The sequence below is a fragment of the Echiichthys vipera genome (assembly GCF_963691815.1).
Source record: "Echiichthys vipera genome assembly, chromosome: 10".
Classification (NCBI taxonomy): domain Eukaryota; kingdom Metazoa; phylum Chordata; class Actinopteri; order Perciformes; family Trachinidae; genus Echiichthys; species Echiichthys vipera.
Genome location: NC_139835.1, coordinates 26,842,548 through 26,856,405, shown reverse-complemented (window position 1 = coordinate 26,856,405; position 13,858 = coordinate 26,842,548). Strand labels below are relative to the sequence as shown.

Here is a 13,858-nt window from a genome sequence, read left to right as displayed (position 1 = left end):
TTCTTTAAACTCCCCCAGATTCAAGAGGAGGAGGACGGGGAGGATTTGTTTCCAAACAGGCAGATAAAGTGATCGGTCGGGTTGCCAGATCCGCTGCAGAAATGTCGGATGTTTCCACGTTGAGACACGCAAATTCTGCGAAATGTGACTTTAAATCCAGATTTAAGAAGCTGAACAGACCGACCCTTCATCACCTCCACCTGTGTGTACAGTCTTTATGGAACTACAGTGTGCGTGTGTGTGTGTGTGTGTGTGTGTGTGTGTGTGAGTGTATGTGTGTGTGTGTGTGTGTGAGGCGTTTACTGACTCCAGTTGCAGTGATCTTTTGTGCGCAGTAGCAGTAACAGTGAATTGCGATCCAGTTAAACTCCAGTTAACCTCTTTATTGCGCCTTTTTATACATTTACTCGATACTTTTCAATGTGCATATTGATATTTCAACTATTTATGCGACTCGTGGCAGATTTGACATCACTGTGCATAAATCCTGACTGTTATTTTGGATTTACACCCTTTTATAACATTTGTATTTGTACTCTTTCCAACTTTTTTGACTAAATTGCTGCTCAAACATTTGCCTCAGGATGAATAAAGTCCTACCTTATCTTAAATAATACACTTTTGCAGTAACTCATCACACTTATTTAAGTTCTTGAGGGATATTCCAGCGATTTAGTGTTGCACTCTGTGAAGGAATTAGAAAACAGATTAAAGAAATTGTTAAAATCAAAACAGTAGAGGTTTTTTTTATCATTTTGGGTTCTAGTTTGAGTCAAGCCCCAAAAACACTGGATCCTTCACCCTCAAAGCAATTTCAGTCAAAAGCAACTGGACTTGGTTGTTTGTCTAGGAAGACGTTTCACCTCTCATCAAAGAGGCTTCATCAGTTCATGTACGCATCTGACCAGGCTGGGACTGGACCAGGACCAGGACCAGGACCAGGCTGGGACTGGACCAGGACCAGGCTGAGACTGGTCCAACTAACTGGTGTGAGATCCAGGTATTTAACCTCTCACAAGGCCGATGATGTCACTGGGACCCTTTGTGCTCCAAGTGCCAACGACTGTCGTTAGAGTGACAGTCGTTGGTGGGAAGTTGGTTTGGACTTGGTTAGTGCTCTATTGAGTCTGAACGACAGTCGTTGGAGTCACAGGAGGCCATTTGTGAACAGTTGTTCTTTGAAGTTAGATCGTTGAATGAAGGGATGAAAGGGCAGCATTGTAAACTGGAGATAAGTGGTGTCTCAGACCTCCTCCTCTGTTTAGTGATGGTTTCTCTACTTTTACATAGATGGCATCTTTTCCTCCTCTTTCAAACAAAAATCTGTCCTCTCCGTCCAAGATTTGGACATCGTTGGATCCTACATTTCCCATAATTCAGCAGGAGAGCATATTTTCTCAGGGACTGATTGAAGCCATGTTTTTTAAAAGTCTGTAACAGTGAGTTTTCTCTTAAAATACAATATTTAGTCTCCAAATAAACACATCTTAAACTTTATAACGTAGTGTCTCTTACATTCAAAATACATGATGAGTGCATATAAAACATTGCATTGTTATGTAACCAAGTTTGAATTAGCACCATAAGCTAGCTTCAACATTCAAATGCTGCCTACACGTTAATATATAATTAATAATAATGATTTAACAGTGACAGCCTCCCTTCTGTTTGCACAAAACACTTTTACTCTTCACACTTGAAGCGCAAGTAACTGACAACGCTGGGTTTGTTTTTGCAGCGTGAGTTCAGGAGTCATCTGGTTTCTGTTTTCTAAAGGGAGGTGAGCGTCTCAGGGGTTTTTATGACCTCATCAACCACAGAGTTTGCATTTTTCTCCTTTTTTTAAGAAGCAATATTGTGGCTAAACTAAAGTCATTGACAAAACAAGTCCATTTAGCAGCTTCTATCTCTGCAGTCATGTCACACAACCCTAAAAATGTTTTTCCGAGCACTTTAAAGGGCTCGTTCTAGTTTTTTGAAGCGTGGCTGTATGAGGAACTTTAATATCCAATAATCAATAATTCAATAATCAGTGTGTCTTTAAACTCCCCAGATTAAGGAGGAGGAGGACGGGGAGGATTTGTTTCCAAACAGGCAGATAAAGTGATCAGTCGGGTTGCCAGATCCGCTGCAGAAATGTCGTATGTTTCCACGTTGAGACATGCAAATTCCGCGAAATGTGACTTTAAAACCAGATTTAAGAAGCTGAACAGACCGACCCTTCTTCACCTCCACCTGTGTGTACAGTCTTTATGGAACTACTGTGTGTGTGTGTGTGTCTGTGTGTGTGTGCAAAAGGCGGTCGGCACGTCCCCGGTGTGCAGAAGCAGGCAGGTGGACGTGCATGGAAGTAAAGCAATGTGGACGGGGGCAGCAGTTCAACGTATTTTAGCCACCTAAATTCTAAGTGCATGCTTAAGTGTAGGCCCGAAGCTATTTTTAGACTATTTTCACCGCTTTACTCTGTGGTCGATGAGGTCATGAAGCCTCACATACCCCAAACACGTCTCACCTCCCTCAGAAAACAGAAACCAGATGACACCTGAACTCCTGCCGCGAAAACAAAACTACTTTACAAGCAATCGCTCCCAGCCACATGTCCTTTAAGTATGAAGAGTAAAAGTGTTCGCAGTGCAAACAGAGGAGCGTCCGTCACTGTTAAATCAGTATTATTATTATAGATGCATTAACATGAAGGCACTGGGAGACTCACTGGTGGTGTTGCCTGACTCCCATGATCTCACCAGACTACATGTGATGATCATCTGCATTTCAGTCATATCTGAAATATTTGTAAGCAACATTGTGAGGGAAATAGGGGTGGCACGGTGGAGTGGTGGTTAGCACTGTCACCTCACAGCAAGAGGATTCCAGGTTCGAAGCCTGGCTGGGGCTCTTCTGTGTGGAGTTTGCATGTTCTCCGCGTGTCTGCGTGGGTTTTCTCTGGGTTCTCCGGTTTCCTCCCACAATCCAAAGACGTGCAGGTGTTCGGTTCATTGATGACTCTAAATCACCCGTAGGTGTGAATGGTTGTCTGTCTCTGTACGTCTCTATTTGTCCTGTGATAGACTGGCGTCCTGTCCAGGGTGGACCCCGACTCACACCCGATGTCAGCTGGGATCGGCTCCAGCCCCCCGCGACCCCGTTAGGGACAAGCGGTTGAAGATGGATGGATTGTGAGGAAAATGTTTGCTATAATTCTTACTTTTCTCCTACAAAGTTAAAGAAGTCGGTCTAATATCAAAGTAAATGGCAGTGGAGTCTTACTTCACAAATGCAGGTATCAAAAGAACAAACAGGTGCTCTCTGGATCCAAGGACGTATCGCACCTACGTGTTTCAGTTCACATGCCCTGAAGAAGACTAAGCCCATTTATTAAAAGCTTTTATGTTTGCACCTCGGTCATTTTTGGTTCCATCACAAAGAAAAGTCCAATTAAGTGGTTTAGATAATATGTTTTGATACTTTTATTACTCACTCAGATTTACTAAAAAATAACAAGTATTTGTTTCATAAAGTTGCTGTTTTGTTAATGTGAAATTATCTTTTTTGTCTGTTTCATCTACTTTACACTCCACCATTGCCCCCTGACTGTAACTACCCCCTTTCTTGTTTTTATGTCACCATCATTGTGTCTTTGAAAACTATACAAATGTAATGGATCTGCCTCTAGTTTCTGTGTAACACACACATGGAATTAACTGGAGAGGGAAGACCATTGTAGTTTCATACAGAATGCACCTGTAATGTGGTAGATGAGTGGTAGATTAGATCTAGTTCTTTTTAATAAAGATAGTACTTTTCTGCTTCAATTCTCATCTCATCTTCAGCCTCTTATCCGGGGTCAGGTCGCGGGGGCAGCAGCTTTAGCAGGGGACCCCAAACTTCCCTTTCCTGGGCCACATTAACCAGCTCTAACTGGGGGATCCTGAGGCGTTCCCAGGCCAGTGTGGAGATCTAATCTCTCCACCTGGTCCTTGGTCTTCCCCGAGGCCTCCTCCCAGCTGGACGTGCCTGGAACACCTCCCTAGGGAGGCGCCCAGGGTTCATCCTTACTAGATGATCCTGAACCACCTCAACTGGCTCCTTTCAACGCAAAGGAGCAGCGGCTCTACTCCGAGTTCCTCACGGATGCTGAACTTCTCACCCTATGTTTCAATTCTCACAGGTTTTATTCTGAGAAAATCTGCCTTTAGTTTATGTGTACCAAACACATGGAATTAGAAGATTTCAAGTTTTCAGGGAGTATTCTGGCGTCTTGATTTTATTTTTTCTGTGTACCGGTGAAAACAAGGGAAACCTCAGTGGTTTTCAAGGCTTCTAAAATGTCAGAATGAATGATTTTCATGGCTCTGTGTGTTTGCCGGGTAATCTGGGTGTTCAGCTGTACACCGAGGTCACCGAACCAGTCCAGGTCAATGTTTAATTACAATAAAGTTGGAAATATTATCAATTATTTTAAAAATTCAACAAGCAATTTCTTTTTATTCTAGCGGTATACTGAAATCGGCAGAACTGAGTGCACTTAAATATCTGTTTTATTTAAAATAAGTAATATCGTTATTAATACCCAACACTATCGTATATCTTCATCCTATCGTGCAGCCCTGCTTAGAAATGAAGTAGAAACTATTTCATGGTTAAGAGATCAAGACAATAAGTGATAACATTTCTACATAAAAGTTTAATTACAATACACATTTTGTATTTCTATAACTACAATAAAATGTTTTATTGGAGCAAACTAAAATCAATAATTCATCACATATTCTCTGTAGTTTTGCACGTTTTCCGGTCAATATTTAGCAAATATTTGTAAAAAAAGGGTCGTGCTCTTTCATTTTAAATACAAATATAGTACATATTCTATTCTTTCACATTTCTGTTGTAAATATTTGCATATGTTTGCTTTAAATCTTGTATTTTCTTACTATGTTTATTGTTCCGCACCAAAATATCACGCTAATAAACCTGATTCTGACATCCACATGAACACTGTCCTGTTAAAAGACTCTACATGTATTGAACACCTGGATTAAACACCTCCCACATGCAACGACGACTGAATACAGGCAGAGAAACCAGTGTGGAAATATATGAACACACTTTTATTGAGGACAGAGACGCAGCTCCAGGATGAAGCAGTGACTGGTTGCAGCGGTTCATACAAACAGCATTAAGATCAACTTTCCTCACACGTACAGTCGGTGAGCGTTTACCCGCGGGAACATTCACAGCCAAATATTTGTAAGAGTAAAACGTGTCTAAAGGAAGAAACAAAAGGAGTGACGGGATTAGAAAAAGACGAGTGTTAAAATGATCAGCAAACACAGAAAAACCAAGACAAACTCTTCTTGTTCTCATTAAACAGCCTGTCCGACTTGCTCTTAAAGGACCGTACCACCATTTTTACAAGCTTTATCTGAACTACAGATCCTATTTGTTCCTTACTACTGATCATCTTTGAATGCTTGCGTGATTATTTCAGATTACTCACTGGATTTATCCTTCAGACTTCTATTAACTTCCCTGCATTGTGAAAAGCAGTTAGACTCTCGAACCTTGTAACGTCAACTTGAAGCTTAAAGTTTCATTATTGTGGTATAATTATAGATTTTTGTTAAAGCATCATTACGGAGGCAGAATAAAGCAATAAAGGCTTCACTGTTTGTCATAATGATAATATATCTTTAAACCAAAAATGATAATTAGAAGGATAGTTTGGAGGCTTTTGCACAATAATGTAAAACAACAATAAAACCATCTGCATTACATTTTCATGCAAACAGCCCTGAATGCAGGCGTCCATGATGTTAAGCTGGCTACAGTCTCAGTAGTCCGGCTCTTTTCGTTTGTTGTAGCTGAGACGAAGGTCACAAAACAGGAAGCAAACTATTAAACTCTACAGATTAAAAGCAATAACGGGGGATTAAGATTTACACGTGTGCCGTTGTGATGTTGCAAAAATAGTACGGTTTATTTCTCCTTCACTTTTTAATTTTGACGCAAAAAAACAAACAAACAAATGAAAACCAGATATTAAGGCAGCACGGAGAGGCCTCGTTAGTTTAGAGTTCAGAGGTTTAGTCAACACGGCCAACGGGCAACAGACGCAGAACCGTTTCAACAGCGTTGTTCCAACGAAGGCTAAAATCAAGGCGTGTTCTCGCAACATTTGGGTTCAAATCCAGACGAGAAGGATTGTCAGAAGGGGCGCGGAGGGTTGAAGTCAGTTTGGATAAGGCGTCAACACTGCGTCTGTGTAATAATGTCCCAATTCTGCAGCAACTAGGCGACTAACAAGCTTCATATTTAAAAAACTACTCTAACTTTTAGTAGCCGGGCGGTCGGTCTAAGGTGAGACCTTTTTTGACCCTCAACACATCAGAGCTTTTTTAACTGTACACACTAAATAACTTAACCCACTCCTACAGTGGCACAAAAATATCAGTCATCAGATGACGCTTTAGAAACTGTATATATGTATATTTATAAATAGTATGTGCAGAACCAGAAAATATAAACAGAATGGGAACTCATTTAAATGCTCGACATCTTACTTTGCAATCACCTCATTCCAGTGTATCGACTCGTGGAAGAGTGTTTGGACAAAACACGGGGGGAGTAAAAAATGGGGATCCAATTTAAGGATGCGGGTGTTGTTGCTGTGTGGCCCGGGGGAGTTTGAGTCAGTGTTTGAACTTTTACTTCTTAAGTAATTTGAAATTAGTAACTCCGCTGACAAAAAACTAGGTGCCGAATTCGCGAAACACACAGATGTGACAAATCTAAGTCGGAAAGAAAATATGACAGAAAATGTAAACCTCGTTTTGGGTGTAGAAATATACACAAAAGTTTCCCGTTTGTCGTCAACGACGCAGAACCACATTTGACATCCGAAAGACGTCATAAAGTTTTGAACAGGACAAGAATAAAACCCACTGCTACACAGGTTTATACACTGAAATAAGTGTGTTATAAAGTAACATGTTACCAAAAACCAACATGGGTGGGAACGCATTAGTTTGGTCCAAGAAGAATGCTTCAAAATAAAAAGGAAAGTGATGGAAAATTCCCTCTTTACGCGCCCAAAAAACTCTGTCAATCTACACACACATGCACACACGCAAGGTTCACACACACGCGTAGATCATATCCACGCCGATGGAAGGTGGAACTTGGGGAAAGGCACGACCCAGGAGGGTTTTCTTTCCTGGAAGTCACTCCAAAGAGAGGGGAGGGAGTTTCTGACTGCCTCCGTGCACCTGGAAGCTGTGTAGCGATGGTTTCACTGACGAATGGACGGGCTGCTCGAGGTTTAATCGACCAGTCGAGATCCTCGATTTGTGGTGCGCGTGAAGGCTGACGCAGGGCGGTGGTCTGGACCGGATCCAGATGTCATCAATTTAAGAATTTGCACTGACGTCAGAAGAAGCCGGCTTTTAATTTCACTTCCATGACGAGGACCCAACAAGCTCTCCCTCTCTTAGAAGACTATGAGCTTGGCAGAGCATTTCAGCCGCTGCTCAGTATGTGTCCGTGTGTGTGTGTGTGTGTGTGTTTGTTGTGGTGTGTTTATTTGTGTGCAGGGCTTGGCGTGACCTTTCACACGATCATTGCAGCTGGACTCTGTACGCCCAGATCAGGAGCTTGACCTGAGGAAAAAAAAAACATCAGAGGAAAACAGAAACAATTAGTTCAATGTCCAAGGATCCGCAACTGCTTCATTACAACAATGGCAGTTCTGTTTTTGAAAGCTTTTACATTGGCGGTACCCAGAAACGTCCTGTCTGGGAGACAATTTTGTCCAACCAACACTTTATTGATCCCACTAACAAGTTTTGTCTTTGTATACAAAGCCTGAATCTGTAGCTAGTAAAGTTTGAGGCGGTGTTGGCTCTTTGCAACTGCTGTTTGGTCAATTAAAAGACGGAGCTTCAGATATGACGTTTATACATTTATTTCACAACCACTACAACTAAAAGAAAAACTCAAAGAAGAAAAGTCATTTCAATTCAGCTTCTGGTATTTTCAGTGAGCTTAGCATTTGCATACGGCTACTGCAACAAGCTTCAGTGTAACTACCTTATCAGTTAAAGCAACGTAGGTCCATTTGAGCTAAACGAGTCTTAACGGCTGTCTCATGAATTAATCTCATGGTTCGAATCAAATCAGCAACTCGGCTCAGAATTATGAAGTTGAAGACGGTCTGAGCACCTCATAATGTAGAAATATTTAGATTTTAGAGAAGTCAATATAACACATTGTACTGCGACCTGTTTTTGCCAAAGACTGCATCGGACTATCATAAAGTGGAGACTCTTGTTCATCCATATTCGGATATTTGAGGTCAGAGGTCAAGGGAGTCCTCTGAAAATGGCCATGTCAGTTTTCCCCAAAACTGACCCCAACTTTGGAGCGTTATTTAACCCCGTTCACGACAACCATACAGGTCACGGTTCATACCGACCTTTAAAAAAGAGGCAGCTACAGCCTCCTGAAGACAATGTTGGGCGGAGGTTGTAGCTATCGCCTGAGGTCCTGCGAAATGCTGGCACCCAAAAACTGACATAATTTTATCCCTCCACAAACTTCAAACGCTGGTAGGTTCTACATAAATCCTCCGAAACCTATTTTGGAATCAAAACAGCAACTTTGCATCGCTGTATATACAGAGTTTGTGATATGCTTCTAGGTGCCAGATTAGGGACGTTGAAAAACAGTGATGGACTGACACATTGTTGGCTCCCGTCTTTGCATGGGACTTTTTTCACAAGAAAGTCAAATAATTCCAGCGTCACGCTTTAACACAAAGTGACAGCCACCATCACTGAACACTTAGAGAACAAATTAGATTCAGTCCTCACTTGCTGCATACGGTTTCCTTTTTCAATGACTAAAGCACGCTGTCTGATATATTGTCTACTAAGAAATACTTCAAGTTCAGAGATGCTGAGAATAAAACCACTGAGGTTCATCAAGATTTCGAGTACTTTTACCTCCTCTTTATCACTGGAAGGTTGCTGTAAAACTGTGGCTCCTTAACACGTTTTGAGACAGAGCATGACCTCAGTGGGCTCTCACATTCAATTTGTCGTAGCTAGATAACCTTCTAGTGATGTCCTCCATCACCGTCTGGTACGCTGCTGCCTCTGCCAAGGACAGGTGCAGACTGCAGCGTATCATACGTTCTGCAGAAAAGGTGATTGGCTGCAACCTTCCTTCTCTCCCAGAACTCTACTCTTCAAGGACCCTGAGGAGAGCAGGGAAGATAGCTGCTGATCCCCTCCCACCCTGGTCACTATCTGTTTGAACCTCTCCCCTCTGGCCAGAGGCTGCGGTCCATCAGGACCAAAACCTCCCGCCACAAGAACAGTTTCTTCCCCTCTGCCATCAGGCTTTGGAATTCTGTTAAAGACACTTAACGGTCATTCGTTATATTAACGACATCTGGAACTCATACGTTTTATTAACGGACCCAAATCACAGGTGTTATATTACCCCCCCCCCCCCCCCCCCCCCCTTTTCACTGGACACTTTAACTTGCACACTACCACCTGCACTGGTCATACAAACACACTCACTTATACTTCATGTATATAATTCAATGCTATATGTTTAGTTTGCTTGTGTTCATGGTTATATTTATGTAGGCACTGTCAAATCAAGTCAAATTCCTTGCAATGAAAATTGCCTGACAATAAACCTGATTCTGATTCTGATTCTGATGTCCCAGCCAGAAAAAACTAAAGAAATGTTTGGAGTTTGAGACTCTCCACCCCTCCAGGTTTCAAAACTTGCAAGGTGTCGAGTTGGTTTTCTGTTACAGGCGCAGGGAGAGAAGATGAATTCCAGAAAGTCTTTTTTGAGTAATCCACCGTCCATAATACTGGGAAACAGGATTTTACAACTCTGTAAAGTTGCCACGGCAGAAAATAATATATCCTCTCTCCACAACGGGAAGGTAAGAACAGTAGAAGTAAGTGAATGGAACGAATCGACCAGGATGTGAACAAACTTGTCTTGCAAACGCACATTGACCATGTTTTTGGCCGTTGTGATTTTAACAAATATAAATATGTCCATAAAATAAATCTCAAATTTTCACTAAAACCGGTTCCATACGACCTTTCATTGGTCCAGAGTGCTTCACTATCGCAGCTCACTCTTTCACACTTCTTTATACGACTTTGAAGACAAAATATTGAGATTATTATCACCACACTTGTCTCTACACCTGCAGACAGACTGGATTATTTATTCCTCCTTTAAAAAGCTAAAAAAAACAACTCCTAATGAAAACAACCTTCAGTCTGTATTATGTCCTGACTGTTAGAAGAGGCTTTCATATGTTTAAAACGTGTTGTATTACTGTGTAATGTGTGTCACCTTGGCTGTTGGTGCCTCTGCTAGACGAATGAAGAGTTTGTTGATGCCTGGAATCGGACTGAGGGAGTAGATGAAGTGGTTATCCTGAACGTTTGGAGACAAAAATGAAAATTAGGCAAAATAAGCACACATTCATAGTGACGCTGAAGTACATGCATGCATAGTTTTACTGTGTGCAGGTAGAAGATATGTGAATTACAGAAAAATGGCCGAGGTGTGTCGTATCAACATGGTTGCATCTTATGGATTGTAACATGTTTTTTAAGTTGCCCAACTTTTTTGTTTTATTCTGAAACTCTGTGTAATTGAACTGCTGCTTTTTGTCAGGAACAAACCATGAAGATGGGCAGCTGGAACTTGTCATTGAGCACCACGGCCTGAACGCTGCAGGGACCGCAGAGCCTGGCTGCGATTTCATTCAAGAAGTTGCCATGGAAGATGAAGAGGAGGATGCCAGAACCTTGAGTAGGAGGGAGGGACAGAGGGATTGTGGGAGAGGAAAAGAAAGAAGGATATAACAAAAGGCGGAGAGAGTTTAAGTTGTGTATCTAGAAATGCAACCAGCAAATAAAAGACGTTATGGACACCAGATTGAAAGTTTGTGTTTACTCTCGGGTTGAGGTTGTGACTTGAAGCCAAACTCCAGGGAGAAGTCGGATCCCTCGCAGAGCCTGTGGCAGGCGAGAGGGAAGACGGGCTCCAGCAGCACCAGACGAGACTCAAAATACGCTCGGATGGTGTCCTCTGCCACACTGGACAGCCTGAGACAAAAAAAACCATTGATTTTTATGGACAAAATGCATCAGGACACCGAATAGATACACCAAAATGCAGGAGGTCTATTTTAAACGACTGTGTAACCAAACCTGGCAGGACGATATCGGTTCATATATTTGTGCAAAAGCGTCATGGTACAGGGGTAACGTTCCAGTGCAGTATGGAGACTACTGCACGTAATATGGAACCATGGTTCACAAGCACTGTACGCAACATGTGCTGAGGTTAGCACAGCAAGCTGATTGAGATGCCATTCAGTCACACCATGACAACCGCAAATGAAACGCCAAAGCTGAAGTTCCCGATCAGCTACAACAGCAATGGAGAGAGAGTTGTGTATAAGACGAAGACGACAACGACGATGATGACTACTGCGACGATGATGATGGCGATGACAACAGCGACGATGAAGAGTCGACACCAGGATGTGCTGAAATACAGCCACGGTGGAACTAATTCACACACTTTAACTTTTTTATTTTGAGTTTTACAGCCTGTTGGGACCTGTTACATTGCAGGGACGTGTCTGATCAGTGTGTGTGATACAGAAACGTTTGAAATGTTCCTTATTTTTTTTAATAATGAAAATACTTTACCAATAGCATTTTGTCTTTCCCACTTGCACTTCTGTCTGGTCAAAGTAAATGAAAAGAAACGGATCCTTATCCATTTGTTTTTTTCCCCCTGCTGTACCAAACTCGCACCGTGAACCGTAACATCCCTAGTATCCCTAGGAAGCAGCAATTAGCACTCACATGCTGATGTGGTCCTTGATGAGGTCGCACACCATCAGGTTGTTGCCGAGCTTGGCGAAGTACATGGCCACGGTCTTGTTTTTGGACACGATGTTGCAGTCAGCTCCGTACTCCAGCAGGAGGCGTACTACGTCAGCGTTCCCTCTTTTGCAAGCCTGAAGTGAAAAACAGGAAACATTTATCAACATAATAACCTGTGTCCCGTGCACATATCTTACAGCTGGAAATCACTCGGGAAATGAGGCCCGACGGTGCATTAAATGTTCATGCTCCATCACTTCCTCTCTCTTCACATTAATTTAATCATTTTTCAGATGATGCCGTGATAAAGGGATAAATCATGTTTCCCATCAGTCTGAAACCTGTCATCCAACCTGTTTCTGCAACATTTTTCTGACACTTGGCTTGAAATGAGGAAAAAAGTTTCCATTGGGGCTGGCTGATGTGATTGAAATCAATGTCACCGTGGAGTTTTCTTGTAACGAAAAATAATTTTGTGTATTCATGAGGTTTAGCAGATGTGATGAAACCACTTCCTTCCTCATAAAACATGTAAAAAAGCAGATTTTTATTAAAAAAAGTTTGAATGCTGCATTGTTGACACCCATGTGTACTAAGCGTATTGGGTCACTTGCATGTACAGTATATGGGCATCTATTCAAAGAAAAACTGCTCCCATGTGCTGTTGAAGGTCGAAAACGCCACAGGTTACAAGAATAGTTGAAGTTTAATAGTTCATAAAGAGTTAGATGAGAAGATTAACACCGCTCTCATGTCTGTAAGATAACTATGACAGCCAGGAGACTAATAAAGTTACACTTTGCCTGTATATGTCAGTGCCTGTCTTTAGTTACTTAAAGTAATTGACAACAAATATCCAGGTCTTGTGTAATAACAGACTAGGGTGTCACAGGACCGGTGTCAGGTGTAAAGGGTCGAACTTGTTCACAGGTGTGTTTGTGTGTGTGAAGTGCAGCATTACCTTCATCAGTGCCGTCTCCCCATTCAGTGTCTGAGCGTTGACATAGGCGCCCGCCTCCAGCAGGATAGCAACGGTTGTCAAGAAATTCTGACAACAGGATGGAAATAAAAATAAAGGGTGTGAGGAAATACTCTCTGTCTGCAGTTGAGTCTTTTTGTGAAATGAGCACCTTATTTTGAAAATGAAATTTAAAAAAGGTGCTACAGTTACAGAGATAGTTTTATACTAGTGGAACAAGCTGTACAAAACACTGACATTATCACCGTCACACAGATTTAGTGGCTAATGTGTTAACGTTGCTTATTTAAACAAATGGCTGACATGGGGCAATCTGGCCACATGATGAATGTAAGTCCAATATTTACTAGCTTTCATGTCAAATTCTCATCTTGGGTGAGAGGCCGCGTTACCTTTTCGGCAGCGTGCATCAGCGCTGTGGTGCCGTTCTTCTGTCGTCCATTCACCCTCACCCCTTTCTTTATCAGCAACCTGAGGATGTCGTCCTGGCCCCCCGCTGCTGCTAGCATACTCAGGGACATACCGCTGACATCCTGTGGACAAACGGAGAGATACAAAGCTACAATATCACAGATGAAGGGGGTAATATGAGCAGCTTCTCACTGACCTGCTGTGGTTTGTTAATTTGCGGTTTGTATAGTACAGCTGAAGTACATATAGTACATTTCTCCATTTCTTCTTCAATGGCAGACAAAATGCAAATAAGCTATTTATTATTTTGTATACATCCACTACAGCACTTTCAGAGCAAAAATATGTTAGCTTCAGTGTTCAGCTATTATGCATTCTCTTCTGTGTCTGCAGATGTTTAAGTTACCAATTCAATTCAATTTTATTTATTTATTTACCAACCTAACACCTGACACCCATCTTGCAACAGCATTGCTGATTCTAGGACTTCCCATATTGGAGTCTATCAGGAACAAGGTTGAGAGAG

The 13,858-nt window shown here is 41.9% G+C and overlaps 1 protein-coding gene across 1 annotated transcript in view; it reads right to left on the bottom strand.

Moving 5' to 3' along the window:
• Positions 1 to 5,095: 5,095 nt before the first annotated feature.
• Positions 5,096 to 13,858, bottom strand: part of mphosph8 (M-phase phosphoprotein 8) — a 28,477-nt gene continuing 19,714 nt past the window's right edge. The window contains exons 8-14 of the mRNA XM_083921722.1: positions 13,314 to 13,454; positions 12,904 to 12,990; positions 11,922 to 12,076; positions 10,999 to 11,150; positions 10,725 to 10,849; positions 10,390 to 10,473; positions 5,096 to 7,655 (exon numbers count right to left, since the gene is read on the bottom strand). Coding sequence (XP_083777848.1) covers positions 7,614 to 7,655; positions 10,390 to 10,473; positions 10,725 to 10,849; positions 10,999 to 11,150; positions 11,922 to 12,076; positions 12,904 to 12,990; positions 13,314 to 13,454 — 786 coding nt within the window. The 3' untranslated portion in view covers positions 5,096 to 7,613. The remainder of the gene's footprint in view (positions 7,656 to 10,389; positions 10,474 to 10,724; positions 10,850 to 10,998; positions 11,151 to 11,921; positions 12,077 to 12,903; positions 12,991 to 13,313; positions 13,455 to 13,858) is intronic.